Source organism: Pipra filicauda, unplaced genomic scaffold, assembly GCF_003945595.2.
Source record: "Pipra filicauda isolate LSUMZ 115617 unplaced genomic scaffold, ASM394559v2 scaffold626_size208873_pilon, whole genome shotgun sequence".
NCBI classification, from domain to species: Eukaryota; Metazoa; Chordata; class Aves; order Passeriformes; family Pipridae; genus Pipra; species Pipra filicauda.
The window spans coordinates 1-15,834 of NW_024104783.1; the positions used below are offsets into that span (position 1 = coordinate 1).

The 15,834-nt window shown below is 51.1% G+C and overlaps 1 protein-coding gene across 10 annotated transcripts in view; it reads left to right on the top strand.

Annotated features, from left to right (window-relative positions):
* The first annotated feature begins 45 nt into the window (after positions 1-45).
* The window catches only part of LOC113992176 (peripheral-type benzodiazepine receptor-associated protein 1), a 48,582-nt gene continuing 32,793 nt past the window's right edge, over positions 46-15,834 (top strand). For 6 of the 10 annotated variants that reach the window (XM_039388223.1, XM_039388224.1, XM_039388225.1 and 3 more), the window contains exons 1-7: positions 5,584-5,799; positions 9,218-9,325; positions 10,171-10,254; positions 11,622-11,711; positions 12,524-12,646; positions 13,014-13,118; positions 13,861-13,911. In XM_039388223.1, the coding sequence (XP_039244157.1) occupies positions 5,671-5,799; positions 9,218-9,325; positions 10,171-10,254; positions 11,622-11,711; positions 12,524-12,646; positions 13,014-13,118; positions 13,861-13,911 (690 nt within the window). In that variant the 5' untranslated portion in view covers positions 5,584-5,670. Of the gene's footprint in view, positions 175-2,197; positions 2,375-5,544; positions 5,800-6,884; positions 6,921-9,217; positions 9,326-10,170; positions 10,255-11,621; positions 11,712-12,523; positions 12,647-13,013; positions 13,119-13,860; positions 13,912-15,834 lie in introns of those variants that run through there. The other 4 variants (XM_039388226.1, XM_039388227.1, XM_039388232.1 and 1 more) reach the window with 2 other exon arrangements.

Sequence of the window (15,834 nt, forward strand, 5' to 3'; positions counted from 1 at the left end):
TCTTGATCAGGGGCTTCACCTCCAGCTTCTTTTTCTGTTCTGCAGCGCAGGAGCTGCTTCCCCCAGACGGAGGAGAAGGTGAAGCACCTGAAGAGGAAGAACGCGGAGCTGGCGGTGATCGCCAAGCGCCTGGAGGAGAGAGCCCGGAAACTGCAGGAGGCAAACCTCAAAGTGGTGGGTGCTGGGACCTGCCCTGGCTGGGGAGCTGAGCTGGGACAGCACCTCACCACCAGGACCTTCTGTTTGCCACTTCCATCGAGCTAGAAAGGCCTTTTCTTTCCCTTTTTCTTAAACCTCCAGCAAACACGCTTTGCAAGAATCACCAAACCCAGCCATCGCCAGCTGCTCTGCTCCTGCTCAGGGAGCTGGTTTGAGGAATTTCCTCCTGCTTGGTTTCTCCCCATAAGGTGATACTTTAGGTTAATTAACGTGGCTTTCTCTGAAGTCATGAAAATAATTCATCTGACTTCACCAGAAAGAAACAGGAAGGATTTGAATAAGAAAAGGAGTGCGGTGAAGCAAAACAGGAAGGGGTGAGAGACAGCTCTGCCCCATCCACACCTCGCTCACAGGGCTGCACAAGCCACAGGGGTTTTGCTTTCTCCAACCCAACAGCAGCTTGTTGTGAAGCCTGTAGTGTTTGACACCTTGCAGGAGCAGCAGGAGATGCCTGTAGGGTGTGGGATCTTGGGCACGAGTTCCTAAAGGGGGATTGCAGTGGAGGAAGGCAAAACCTTCCTTCTGTTGGAAGGAAAGCAGGGATTGTGATGGGGAATTCGAGCCCTCTAGGACAGAAAGGAGGAAGTGAAAGCTGTGTTGGAGGGAAGGTAGGGGGTTTTCCTGGCTCTCTGTCCCCAGGCACCGCGCGGCCCGTCTGTCACGGGGTTTTGGTACTTGCAGGGCAACAGATGGACTTGTCAGATACTATGTTAAGAGAAACCATTTGATATACACCCAACAGCTCTGCAGCCCCCCCAGCACCTATACAAATACTGGTTTATTTGTTTCCCCAGTGAAACTTTGGGGTGGTGAGCCCTGGGAGAACCTGCTGGGCTCCTGTGCTGGCCAAGGTGTCCAAGTGCTCGGATGGCTGAGGCTGGAGGAGGGTGGGCTGGAGGCAGGAGCAGAGGAGGGGCCCTGAGGAGCTGGGGTTAATCTGGCAGTGGTTGCCTTCAGTGCCTGGTGCACAGGTCCCATGGAGCTTCTGCACGTGAGTGAGATGCTCAGGAAGAGCTGGGGAGGAGAAGTTTGCACAGAGGATGCAAATCCTGATCAGGCAGGGGAGAGTCCCCTCTCCCCAGATTGTGAGGCTTTGTGCAGATGACAGTAGCTGGGCAGAGAGGGGAAGGGTTGGATAAAGTCAGGGACTGGAGGTGTCCTCACTGCCCAGAGGGTTGGGATGAGCAGGGGGTGTGAGCTGCCCCTTTATCCAGCTCTGTGGTGCTGATACCCAGTGGGAGAGCCCACCCCAGGGATGAGGGAATCCCAGGGACACTGTGCCAGGCAGCCTCAGCTCCTGCTGGGCAGACAGAACCTGTCCCTGACTAGCCTGCTCCCCCTGAAGCCCTGTCACCCCCACCCCTGCTCTTCCCTCCCTCACAGGGAGCATGTGAACCTGACCTTCTTCTTCTGCTGAACATCTCCCAGTCCTTCCCTGGTTGTGCTGGTCCTTGCTGGGCTCTCTCTTGCCTCTCCATTTCCCTCTGTCCTCCACCCAACCATGCTGAAGCTCTTTCCTGCTGCCTAGAAACCCACAGATGCTCCATTTCTCTTCCTGGCTTGACCACCTCTGTCCTTTATCCCATGCCCATCTTTCCTGCCATCCTCCCCTCCTCTTCTCTGCTATCTTCTCCTGTTTTTCTGCCCTCATCCTTGTTTCCTCTCTTCTCCCCACACCGTTGCCCTGCCTGCAGCCCTGTTCTGGCTGTACCCACTGAGCCCACCTGCTGAGCCACCTTCTCCTTCCCACCTCTTCTCTGACCCACTTCTCCATCCAGCCCTTCCTCCTCCACTGCTTGTCTGTCCTTTGGGGCCAGGCTGTTGGGGTGATTGGTGGTGGTGACTGAACACCCCGGAGTGATGGGGTGGTGGCTGATGAACAGCAAGGGGTGGTGGGGTGGTGAAGGAGCACCAAGGGGTGGTGGGGTGGTGGTTAAGGAGCACCAACACACCTTTCTCCCCACTGCTCTCTGTGTAGGTCACTGCTCCAGTGGCTCTGAAGGGCTCCAGCCTGGAGCTGTGTAAGAAAGCCTTTGCCCGCCAGCGTGCCAAGGACCTGACAGAGCAAGCCAGTGCCCTCCTGGCCAAAGACAAGCAGATTGAAGCTCTGCAGCAGGAATGCCGGGAGCTGCAGGCTAAACTCTCGGCAGGGAAGGTGAGACACTTGCCGGGACATCACTCAGGGGCTGGGACAAGCTGTGCAACAGCAGTGATGGAAACCAGGCTCCAGGAAGTGGGCAATTAATCCCCAGTGCAGGCTGAAAACAGACAGGATTTGATGTGTGAGTTGAATGGGGACACTGGGGGAGTGTGTGGCAGAGACAGTGTCTGGACCCCTCTAACAGGCTGTTGGGGGCATCCCAGTTGTCCCTCTGAATTCATTTTCAGCAGCAACTAACACCCTTCCCCTGGAAACCCCTGAAAAGCCACAGATACACAGATTTTTCACAGGGCTGAGCTTCAACCAAGATGTAGGAGCAGGGCCTCCTTTTAAAGCGTTTCTTTGGGAAGCCAACCAGCACATTCCCAAGAACCAGCCTAGATCCCACATCTTGAGCTGCAGCTTTCTGAGCACTCACAGCCACCACGAGACTGGTGATAACTCAGTGAGTCCTGGGATGCCTGTGACTGAGGCCACAAACCACCAGCCAGGGCTGGGTGTTCATGAAAGCATCCCCAGTGCTGTGTCTGCACCTGGGCTGGTGATCTGCCTTCCCTTCAGCACCAGCACAGGCCATGTGGATATAAACGGTGGGATAAAAGGGATAATTCAGCTCATCCTGAGACAGAACTTTAAAACTGGTCATGTGTGTTGCTCCTCCAAAGCACTTCTCTGTGACAGCTCTGAAAGCAGCCTCTGCAGGCAGCTGAAGCTGGGGGAGATGGTTCCCACTCAAGGTGATAAAGTTTTGGGCAGATCAGCTACATCTGTTGTTCACAAGCTGGACAGTTTCAGTTTAGGTCAGTTCAAACTCTCCTGAGCAGCTCAGGAATGCTTGGGGTCCCCCTGTTTTCCCCCTGTTTTGCTAATGCAAATGTGGCCAAGTGCCACCCTACATCCCTGCCCCCAGCTGAGCTGAGTGAACCCTTGCATTTCTACCTGCCCTACTTACATGATATTTAGGTGACAAATACTTCCTTGCTGAAAGCAGCTTTATTTTTGTTCCTGAGCTCCCCATATGTTCATTTTAACTACAGGTTCGAAGGTGGATTCTCAGTCTTGCCCTAATGTGGATCTAGTGGGGATAAGAGCAACTGGGTGTATTTGGTGTTTGTACAGAGCTGCTCCGTTGATCCTTCCTGGCATTAAACCACAGGATAAACTTATCCAGGTCTGACTGTGCCCTATGGTGTCATCCCTTGAGTTCTCACTGCAGGCCCCTGCAGGAAGGGGAGCAGACCCTTTCCAAAGCCCTCTCATATTCCAAGCAGAGTGTGCTGGGCAACCTGACCCTGCCACGGACAGGGGAGTGACAAATTGTGGAGGAATGGGACAAAAGCAGGTGAGCAGGATTCAGTATTGGCCAGGGAAATACATGTGGGTGCCACCCTCGGGGGTGACAAATTCAGCCACTAGGGCATGGGTGACCTGGTGACCACCCTGCCCCCAAAGGAGAGACAATCCCTGTCACTGCCACAGCACCAGGGACCGGGGACACCGATGTACGAGCAGGGAATCCACAGAAAAGAGAGCAAGAGAGGAGATCATTCTTTCTGATCTTGTTTTCCCCATTTTTCTCCCAAGCAAGCTCATTAAATTTTAATTTCCAGCTAGTTAAAATTCCAAATTCCCGTAATCTGTCTGCAGCATGCAAAATGCATTAGGCCAATGAAGGGGGTTTTATGCAGAGATATGATGGGCATACTCAGAGTTTGTAACCAAATCAGTTTTAATCTCGGGTATTTAAATCAGCACTAATTTTTCAGTAGCTGTGAAATGGATCCACTCAGTTCCCTGCAGTGGCAGGACAAACACTGGCCTTGTTTTGGCAAAGCCAGGGCTCTTAGGATGGGATAAAATGATTTCCTGAGATCACACTCCGGTGAGTGGCTTCCAACCAAACCCCAGCTCCGGGTAAATCCAGGCTGCAATTTCTTGCAGGATGGATTCTTGGAAGCATGGGGTGGGGGGGAGCAGTGAGGCAGCTGCAGGGGATGAGTATAATAGAAACTGAGGGGAGGGCTGAGCTCTTTTCCTCCTCCCTTGTTCCCCCAGGCTCCAGAGGCTCAGTTGGGAATAGCTGCCTATTTTTGGTGGGGGAAGGGAGATTTTATACACAGCCACAGCCAATTTTGCTTAAAGAACTACTACCCTGAGAGCCTGAACAGGGGGCTGGCACAGAGGAGGCCCAGCTGCTCACTTCTTGAATCTATAATCAGTTCCCTTTAATGGTGCCTCAGTTTCCCCCCTTGCACCATGAGAGTAACCACGGTTTTCTCCTCAAATTGTATTTTTAAAGCATATGCTATTTTTAGGGGGAATAAGAAGCGAACAGAGAAAAAGATTAAATTTGTCCTGGATACCAATTCTGCTTTGAATTCACCGGCTTAGGAGCTTTCCAGGGGAATGAGCAATGTCTCCTTCAGCAGCAGATTTGTAAAGACAGGTTTTCATAACCCGCTGTTGTACATGTGGACATGCAGGTACGTGTTTCTTCAGCCTCCAGAAATCTGAAAACCTTTGAAGAACGAAACAAGCTGGTGACATATTCTCACTAGTTTTGTGAGAATCAGATTGGGCTGGTTTCCTTCAAAAGCTGCTGGGTTTGGGTCGGGATGGGAGTGACCCCTTGTGCTAAAGATAGGGGCCTATCACTGTCTCTGACAAGGAGAGGAATCAAATAGTTTGAAAACCAAACATTATCCTGAGGGAGAACTGACCAATTCCCAGATGTTCTTCGTTCTTGCAGCCACTCAAAGCCCTCACCACCGCTGGGGCTGCAGCGCTTGCCAGCACCCACCCACGTCAAGGAGGGGAAGCAGCTCTGCTTTGGCTGGGACACGACGTGACATTATCCTGCCACGCTCCCTGCTGGCATGTGCTGAGATGGCACACGCCTGGCAAAGCCCTTCCTGCCGGGAGAGCTGCAGGAGCATTACAGGACCATTACAGGCTGGGGTTTATCTTCAGGAGGAAAAATGTATTTGCGTAAAGGACGCAAAGTGAGCTTTGAGGCTTTGGAGACCCAGGAATCAGCAATCTGTGTGTGCCACAGTAGCTGGGTTCCACCAGCCTCTCCTCTTTTGGAGTGTGTGTGTTAAATGTGACCTGTCCCAGCTTTTGGAGCCTGTCAGTGACACGACACCGGGTTTGTTTTCCTGCAGGACGACCCTCGCTGCCTCAACGTCATCGAGTTTGACCGCCTGCTGCGGGAGTCCCAGCGGGAGGTGTTGAGGCTGCAGAGGCAGATTGCCCTCAAGAATTTCAAGGAGTGTCTGCATCCCCCCAAAATGAGCCCAGGCAGTGCCAGGTCGAGCACTGCCCCACGCCTGGGACCGAACACCGGCAGCAAAGGTTCACCTCTGCCAAAGGAGGCCTCCTTGGGAGACCCGGCGCTGGGAGGGAGAGCTCGCAGGGAGGTGAGACAAGTGGGTCAGACATCGGAAAGTTTTGATGTTTAATTGCTCAATTAATTGCTGTTCTTAGGGAGTTTCACTTGGAGGAGGCGAGGGTTGTGGTTTGCGTCCGCTGCACATCGGTGCTGTGCTGGTTTCCAAAGGGACTAATTCCAGTGCCAGGTCTCAGAGAGTGAGGAGGGACATAGGTGCTCCTGGCAGCACATGGTAGGGACACTGAACCATGCCAGGGGCTCAGTCCTGCTCCTTTTCGGAGCTCCCGTGCTACTTTTTCCAGCCTAGGAAACCGAGCAATGCTTCTCTTTCATAGAATTGTGGAATGGTTTGGGTCGGAAGGGACCTTAAAGCTCATCTCATTCCACCCCTCTGCCATGGGCAGGGACACCTTCCACTAGACCAGGTGGTGGAAGACTGCATCCAACTTGGCCTTGGGCACTTCCAGGGATGGGGCAGCCACAGCTTCTCTGCCCAATCTGTGCCAGGGCCTCCCCACCCTCACAGCCAAGAACTCCTTCCCACTGTCCCATCTAACCCTGCCCTCCAGCAGTGGGAAGCCATTCCCCCTTGTCCTATCACTGTCCGCACATTTCCCCTCCCAATGCTTGTTCCCGCCTTTTGTGTATTCCTGTTGCTCCAGGAGGTCCCTACCTGAGTCCTAACCCTGCCCTCTGGCAGTTTGAAGCCATTCCCCCTTGTCCTGTCCCTCCATCCCTTGTCCCAAGTCCCTCTCCAGCTCTCCTGGAGCCCCTTTAGGCCCTGGAAGGGGCTCTCAGGTCTCCCTGGAGCCTTCCCTTCTCCAGGTGAACCCCCCCAGCTCTCCCAGCCTGGCTCCAGAGCAGAGGGGCTCCAGCCCTTGGAGCATCTCCGTGGCCTCCTCTGGACTCGCTCCAGCTCGCCCCAGAGTTGGAGGCAGCTCCAGGGGGGTCTCACCGGAGCGGTGACACAGAAGGGCAGAACCCCCGTGTTGTGCTGCCGCCGGGGCTCAGCCCAGGCCCGCAGGTCCCGCCGGTCCCGCTGCCCGGCCCTGCCCGGCCCTGCGCGGCCCCTCCGCCTGCAGTGGTTCAGCCCCGCAGATCCGGGGCCGCCTCAGGGCGCCGCCTCCGCCGCGGCCGCGCAGCCGCCAGGTAAGGCCGGGCCGGGGCCGGGCCGGGCCAAGGGGGGTGTGTGTATGTGTGTGTGTGGGGCCGGGGGTGTGTATGTGGGGCCGGGGGTGTGTGTGTGGGGCCGGGGGTGTGTGTGTGGGGCCGGGGGTGTGTGTGTGGGCGGGGGTGTGTGTGTGTGGGCCGGGGGTGTGTGTGGGGCCGGGGGTGTGTGTGGGGGGCCGGGGGGGTGTGTGTGGGCCCGGGGCTGCCCCGCGGGGGCTCCGCCGGGGCCGGGCCGGGCGGGCCCGGGGCCCCTCCGGGGAGCGGCGGTGCCGCCTCGGGGCCGAGCCGCCCCCGGGCAGGGCCCGCCGGGGCCTCTGCGGGGCCGGGCCGCGGGTCCCGCTGTGCCCCCGCAGCCCCCGGGCGGCTCCTCGGGGTTTTGCTCCCGCGGGTTCTCCTGGTTCCCCCCCCGTGTCCCCTGTGGGTTCGGGATACGCGTGTTCCCCCCAGGCTGCACCAGCTGCTCCCGTTTGTTGCCCCCCCGGGCCCTCGCGGCAGATGTGTTGAGTATATTCATTCCTCGCTCGTCCATTCCGAGTCACCCGTGGATTTATAACCCCCTTCTCCTTCAGCCATTTTTTTTTTGTTTGTTTCTTTCCAGCCTCTCCCATTATTCAGTGCTAGCATCTTTGTCTCCTTTCCTTTGTGCGTTTTCCCTGCCGGTTTTGTGCTGGGGAGGACAACGTGCGGCGCTGTCCCGGGCTCTGGCGTTGATTTATACGGTGGCATAATGAAGTTTTCTCTCCCTTCCCCAATAGATCTCTTTGCCTTTTTGTCTGAGCACTGGGGCTCTATTAAACCATCACTTGTCTCTCTAATCTCTCAGTGTCACGAGGCCCTCGTCGCTGTTTGTCTCTGCTGCATCGGTGCTTGGAGAGGACAGTTCCCGCTCCCTCCTTTTTTAGTCCTTTCATTTTTATTAGATATTTACCCGAGGAAAAAACCTTCCCCCCCTCACCCTGTGGTGTCTCAGTGTCTGCCAAAACCTGTTAAAGCACCGCAGCTGAAGGTGTGAAGGTGTTCTGAGCACCCAAGCAGGTTCCTGCTGGATCTCCCACACCCCTTTGCTTGCTGTTTTTTTGTCAGAAGAACTCTGTGTAGATTTGTGAATGTGTCCTTGCCCCCAGTATAAGTTAGTTTGAGTTATTTTAAGCACCTGCCTTATCTTAGTTGTGATTTCTATCCATTTGCCCAGAGCAGGTGTCGAATGTAGTGGTCTGTCTTTCCACATTTGCCCACTGGAATATGCTTAAAACTCTGGAATACTCTTAAAACTTGGCATTTGCCACCTTCCAGTTAATTTGTATTAAGACAGTGTTGGAGAAGTGACACTCTGCACGTATTGATTCAGTTCCTGCTGAAGCGAGAGATTCAGTTCATGCCAGAGGGGGTTCTTTGAACTCTTGGGTGTTATTAATCTGATCTTGGTTAATTATCTGATCTTGGTGATTTGTTACTGTGTATTTTGTTGGCTTCTACAGTTGTTCTTACAGGCAGTTCAGTTTGAGAGAGATCCTCAGCTCTGTCCCTAAAATCTGTTTAGCAAAAATAACTTTGAATGTTTAAAGCATTATCAAAGCCCTCTTTCTTCTGTGTGTCTCCGGCCTTGCTTTGCTGTCAGGGATTACTCTGGGCAGACAATGTCCAGTCAAATACCAGTGGAGAGGGAAAATTCAGAGGATTAAAGGTTTGCTTGTCTGTAGCCCAAATGAAAAGGCATTTTGTTAGAAACTTGTGTACAATTGTGTACAGAAAATTGTTTCCTTTCATTTGGTTTGGTGATGGCACATAATCCATGCAACTGCTGCCCTTTCAGTCCTTCTCAGCTGCCAGCTGAGGTGGGGCACTGTTTCTTGGTAGTGTTTGCTCTTCCCTGCCTTTAGATTCTGACATCTTCTCTGATTCCTGCCCTTTGAGGGCTGTGCTCTCCCATCTGACCATCTTTGTATTGCTTTGGGAGGGTCACGGAAGGTGTGGCTGCTGCCTCTCATCAGGCACAAATGGGAACTGGGATCTGAGAGCTTCCTGGGGGCCACTGTTGCATGGGGGTGGTTCAGTCAAGCTGGACTGGTTGGCACTGGGCTCCAGGAGACTCCCAGCACAGGTTTCTGGTGGCACAGAGATCCCTGGCACAGTGTCCAGCTTTCCCCCTGCCCGGTGGTGCAGCTCAGAGATCAGGAGTCTCATGGGGAGTGTTGCTCTCCCAGGTGGCACTGCCAGGAGTGTGCCCTGCAATCCTGCCTGTCTCTGAGCTCTCTGGCATCTCTTCTGCTTTCCAGGTGGAACCAGGTGTGCAACCACTGGGACCTGCCTCTGAAGGACATGAAAATTTCCCTCCCAAAAATGCAATAACAGGCCAAGAGACCAGAAAACAGATCCAGCAGCTGGTGAGTTGTGAACTTGGTTTGGGGGAAGGAATGCTACACTTTTTTATTTTTCTTGGGTTTTCCACCCAGATAGAGATTTTAGGGGCTGAAGTCTTTTTAGGTGCAGCTGCTCTGGCAAAAGTGGGAAGCTTGGGGAATCAGTGGGAAAACACAGGCCATCTGCATGGAGAGTGTTGCTGGGTGGCAGCTCCAGGTGCTGGGCTGGCAGGGGAATATGTCACACTAAAATGAGAGGAAAACATGCCAGTAGGTTCTGTGCTGTGTTTGGTTTAGTCTTATTTGAACTGGGGACAGATGTGGATGAGGAATATGTCCCTTGGGAATTTTTCCAGCAAATTATGACAGTTCACAGGGAGGTTTAGCAGCTCTTTTCTATCTGAGGAGCCAAGAGGTAGCTGCAGGAGTAGCTGCAGGTAAAGGTACATAAGCAGAGGATGTCTGTGCTCTGTTAGGTGTCATTTGGGTGAGAATAGGGGCTGAAATAGCACAGCTGATGTTTAAAGCTGAGAATTTTGCACAGCTCTGTCTTTTTGTCCCCCGCATCCTGTCTCCATACTACTCTCTCCAAATAGGAACAATCTGTGCAAGTGGGAAACAGGACTGATTCCAGAAGATTAAAGGCTTGAGGAAGAGAGAAATAGTTGTTTCACTTAAAAAGTTTTTTAGTTTTCCTACACTTAAAAAAAAAAAATCTCCCTTGGTTTCTACATTGTTCAAGTTTGTCACAAAGAGATTTTTATGAGAAAATCAGATAATGCAGCACTGGGTCTGAGAGGCTGGCCTTGAATTTCCCATGCATTGTAAGAGTGTGCACTTGCTGATCTACTGCTGCTTGTTTCCTGCAGGAATTTGAACTCAAGAAAAAGCGCAAAAAATGTGAAAACCTTGAGCATGAAGTGAGGAAAAAGCATAAAAGATGCAAAGAACTAGTAAGTGTTCTTGTTGCCTGCTGTTGTGAGTGTGATGGGAGAAGAGGAGCTGGGTTGTTGTGTGTCTCTTGGATTCTCCAGCTCATCTTAGTGATGAATCACCATCTTTCTGGTTATTTGGACAGTGTCACAAATTTTGGGCTTGTTTATTTAGTCTTTCAGTTACCTGTGGGTTGAGTGCAGCCACATAAATCACTGGGTGGAATTCCATGGCCTTTGATAGTTTGGGGAGATAATTAGCATTTTCACAGGCACTCCGGCACTCCAGACAAATATTGAAAGATTTCTGCACCTCAGGATGGTCATTGCACAAACCCACAGTCCTTTTCCTGTGTTTCATATTTGTTGAAATCTTTTGCAGAAATCTTACCTCTGTTTAATTCCAGGGAGGTTTTCCTGGTCTTAGCAAAGCACCCGGATTTCTCCCTTCTGTTGTTGCTCTGCTGAGCAGCTCTGGTGGCATTAGGGGCTGACAGTGTATGGCTTCCCCCAGGGGTGCTGACCTTCTGAATAGATGTTTGATGTCTGTGGGTTGTTTAAGGAATGAGTTTGTCTTTGTATGTTGGTAGACAGTTACTTTTGAGGGTCAAGAAGGGACCGACTCACCTTGAAGTACCAGGACTCAGCCTGTGTGCACAGGGAATTAGCTCCTGGAACAGCCAGAAAATATTTGATGATATGCAAAACCTTGGAATGGGGAAGTGTGTGTGTGTCATGTGATTATGCAACAATTAAAGTCCTTTAGTGCTGTACAAAGTTGTTGCAGATGGACTGACCTGACAAATCCAGTGTCCCTCCGTGTGCCCACGGCCTGTGCTCAGGGGCAGCATTCCCTAATTCAGGGATAGCAGGCTCATGCTCTTAGCTCCAGACTGAATCCTGCTTTCAGAGTCAGCCATTTGAAACTCTGGACTTTGCAGTCTAGTGCTCTCTTTAGCATCATTTTCCCAAATAGTTTTCCTTCCTTAACTGATATTTGTCAAGAAGACTCTGATCTCGAACCAGCAGTGACACTCGAATTGCTGTGGGTGGAGATGGAGTTCTAGGCAGCAGCTTGTAAACAATGTGACACTGGAGCTGGGAGCTAGACAAGGAAATCTCTTTCTGATTCTGGGCTTTGAGGTTAAGAGAAGAAGAGAAGAAACTTGAGAGATCATAGAGTGGTTTGGGTTGGAAGGGACTTTAAAGGTCATCCAGTTCCAACTCCATCATCTGGCACAGAGGGCTGTTAGAGCAGTGCCTCCCCCTCCTCAGCAGCATCCCACCAACATCCTGCACCAGGAAACAGGAGCAGTGGAGCTGCTCTGCAGAATAATTTGGGGGAGTTTGAGGGCCTTGGTGTAGTAATTCCCACTCTTTCTGGACAGGAGATCCAGCTGCAGGAGGTGCAGAGTGAAAATGCACGACTGGCCGAGGAGAACTTGCAGCTGAACGAGAGGGCTGGATGGGCAGGACAGGTAAAAGCAGCATCTTGGTCAGGTGGAGCATTGGCTCCTGCAAAGTTTTGCTGGGAAGAACTTGCTGGTGTGCCAAGTTTTCAAGTTGCCAGCTGAGAAATGGTTTTGTGCTGATCTGGGTTTCTGTTCCCAGCTCCTTCTCTGGACAAGTATAATGCACAGGACTTGGAAAGTCACTTGTCACTCCCCTGTGTCAATTTGCCACCATGCATAAGGCTGATAATTATATTTAATATTAAATAACTGTTTAATAACTGTTGTAAGTAGAAATGTTTGCCTTTGTAATCTGCATTGCTAATAGTCATCGGGCCATAGTGTCCCCTGGAACTAAAATATGTGGCTGGAATTCCCTGTAGTAAGTGAAGAAGGTAAAGATGATCTCAGCAGGCTGATGAATTTTCTGTCCTGTTCTTTGTGTTTAATTCTACCACGTAGGATGAAAAATGCTTTTAAACCTTTGTGCTTTCTTTTGTCTCTTCATTATGTAGCCTGTTCCTCTCCCAGTTCCTTCCTCCTTGTAAATGGGGAGGGGAGATGATTCTAGTGAGAGAAACAGTGTGTGCAAATAAAGTGTTACACACTGAGGCCTGATAAATGCTTATTTATGAATAATAATTAATTAGTTAATTAATTAATTAATTAAAACCAGAGGGAGAGGAGGTTCATCATTTTGGTATCATTGCCAGTAGAAAGCAGGTCTGCAAATCAACCTATAGAGACACAGAAACAAATTGTCCTCAATCAAATCAAATCAAAAAATACAAGGAACGCCTCTGGCTGCTTGTGCTAAAACTGCAAATCCTTCTCTCCAGGTTGAATCTGAGAATGCTGACCTGAAACTGCAGGTTGTTTTGGTGACCAAGGAACGGGATTCAGTGATTCAGACGAACCAAGGACTCCAAACCAAGCTGGAGAATCTAGAGCAGGTGCTGAAGGTCAGTGGGATCCACACAGGGACTGTCCAGACAGTGCTGCTTTTGGATGGCACGTGTTGTCTCTTTGCCTTTTTTCACCATTCCCTTGTCTCTGTGCTTCTGTTGGGAATTGTGCTTCTGCAGGATCCTAGAATGTGGCTTTCCAAAGTGGGAAGAGGTTTGGAAAGGCTGCTTCAGGGATTTGGGTGGGAAGGGAAATAAGGTGGCCATCACTTTGATGATTGTCTCTGTGTTGCTCTGGCAAGTGGTTAGAGTTCTGTACTTCCTCCTGTGCAATGATGACATGAAGTCCAGGCCATGGTTGGCTCCTGGCTGCTGGTGGGACACAGGATTTCAGCAGTGTCCCTGTCTGTGCCTTGTTCTGCAGCACATGAGAAATGTGGCCGAGCGCAGGCAGCAGCTGGAAGTGGAGCACAGGGAAGCCCTGCTAGTCCTGCAGGAGAAGCAGGAGGAGGTCCGGCGGCTGCAGCAGGTGTGTGGGGGGTGGGAGGTGGACATTTTACCCTCTGAATCCCTGGAAAACAATGGATATGTTTCCTTGGATAAGCAGTGTACGGAGGAGGTGTGTGTGAGTTTACAGGATAAAGTAAACCAGGGCAGTGTCTGAGTGCTCTGGTACCTGAGCACAGTGAAGGGCTTTGCTCAGGGACATCAGTTCTGACCTCTCCCTGCTGTTTGTCCAAAGCCCAGAGGTGCTTTCAGACTTTAAATCATAGAATCATGGAATCATTAAGGTTGGAGAGGGCCCCCTAAGGTCATCAACTCCAACCATTGCCCCAGCACTGCCAAGGCCACCGCTAACCCATGTCCCCAAGTGCCACATCCACACATCTGTTAAATCTCTCCAGGGATGGGGACTCCACCACTGCCCTGGGCAGCTGGGCCAGGGCCTGACGAACCTTTCAGTGAAGAAAATTTCCCTGATGTCCAACCTGAGCCTCCCCTGGCACAGCTGGAGGCCGTTCCCTCTCCTCCTGTCCCTTGTTCCCTGGGAGCAGAGCCCGACCCCCCCCGGCTCCCCCCTCCTGTCAGGGGGTTGCAGAGCCAGAAGGTCCCCCCTGAGCCTCCTTTTCTCCAGGCTGAGCCCCCCCAGCTCCCTCAGCTGCTCCTCATCAGACTTGTCCTCCAACCTACGAAGGGCTATGAGGTGGGAAGACAGAAGTGAGCTCAGGTGGGTTCCTTTCTTATTTTCTCCCTTTCTTATTTCTCCTTAGGCACAGGCAGAGGCAAGAAGGGAACATGAAGGAGCAGTACAGCTTCTAGAGGTAAGGCAGAAGGAAACAAGAGGGACTAGTGGCTGCAAATTTTGGTACCTTTTGTTCTTATTACCAGTTTTCTTGATGCCTTTGGTGGGTTTTGTTGGTTCTTGAGCAAAATGCTGTAATGTCTTGATCAGATACAATGTGTTACTGCTGAGAACAAGTATCAGTGGTGCTGGCAGAGTAATATCTGGGGTCAGAGTTTTGAGGGATTAAATCCTGGCCTGCTCAGTCCTCACACAGATTTCTTCATTCAGATTTTGCTCAAAGACTCTTTCAGGGATGCATTAAATAATTAACCTCAGATCTGCCTCCTCCATTCTCCAGGATCATGTAAAGAGAGGAAGAATATTTGTGTCCCTGGGACTTGAAATTTCTCTTGTGTGTGTGTGTGTGTTTGCACTTTATGCTTTTTATTAGGGAAAAACAGGAGAAATGTGGCCTTTGCCTGAGTGAGGAAGCTTGAGGCAACTCCCTTGTCCTATTTACTCTGACATCCACATGGAACACACTCTGCTGACAGTGTAACAGTGCAGCCTGGCAGATGTGCTGGGCACTGCTTTGGGTTTGCTTGGCATTAGCTTGGTGTCAGTCAGGATGACTTTGGAGAAAAACTAGGCTGTGGATTCCTGGAGCTGCAAAGCCAAGGCACCAAATGCTGGAACTTGATGTGGAGATTTAGTGACTGCCAGAGGGTTGGGTGTGATGGGAAATGGAGCATCCTGTGCTCTCTCAGAGGTTTTCTGAGCACTAAAACACCCAAGAGGAGCAGAAGGCCTCACTGTCCACCCAGACAGTGGCATCTCCTGCTGCAGTGGTGACTTACAGTCAGAGGGGACAGGCTGAACTCCCTGTGCAGCTCTGGGGCTGTTGGGAGCCCAGGGTTGTTGATTGGGATGGGGATTGTCCTTGATGGAGGAGATTGCTCCATGGCTGCAAATAGCATCAACTTTGGAGGGAACCTGGCCTGTGTCTGAGCTGTAGAACCCAAGAGTGCTGGACTCCTGCTAAATGGGATTGAAATAGTTGCAGGCTGGGTGAGTATCATGGGGCTGTGACATTATGTGTTATCCCCTTGAAAGTTCATCCAGTTCCACCCACCTTCCACTAGACCAGGTTGCTCTAAGCCCTGTCCAACCTGGCCTTGAATTTTATAAAGCAGACCAAAGAAAGAGAAATTGTCATTAAAAACTAGTTTAATGTGCAGCAGCATTCATTTAAAGTACTTAACTAATCATTGTCATCCCAGAACGTCCGTGTAGGGCAGAATTAGGGGGTGTGGAGTGCCTGTGCTGTGTGGTTTCATTTTCCCATGTGTTTGGATTGCTTTTGGATGGGATGTTAATGAAGGATGAGTACAGTCTGTTGAAATTTAGCAGAGTCATTGAACTCAAAGCACATGATGATTTGAAGGCCCTCAGAAAGGGCCTGGTTCTCTTATTTGTGCATTTGGTACGTGGGATTTGGCTTTTGTTTGGTAAGAATGAGGTGGGAATCTCAGTATGGAACAAGGCAGACACTGGATGTTGTGAGAAAACAATCCTATTGAGACTGAGGGCTGGGTTGTGTTTGGAGAGTGTTGGTTTTGGGGTAGTGTAACTGCTGATGTGGTTTGACATCTCTTTTTGCTTTTCTTCTTGCTCCCAGAGTACCTTGGATTGCATGCAGGTACTGCTATAATCCTGTCAAATGGGACATTTTTCCCTCTGTCCTGACTTTGACAGTTGCTTGATAATTCTTGTTTTAGCTATACTCTGGAAAAGATTGCAAGAGTGTCACTGCCAAGAAATAAATGTGATTAAAGGAGCTCCCACCATGAGTTTGATGGAGCAGCTGCTTTTCTCTTTAAATGCTTTGCTTCCTTGACCAATTAGAATTAGGAGCTTAATTTTTTTGGCACTTGCAGATTTTTAGAATTGCCCAGCTGTG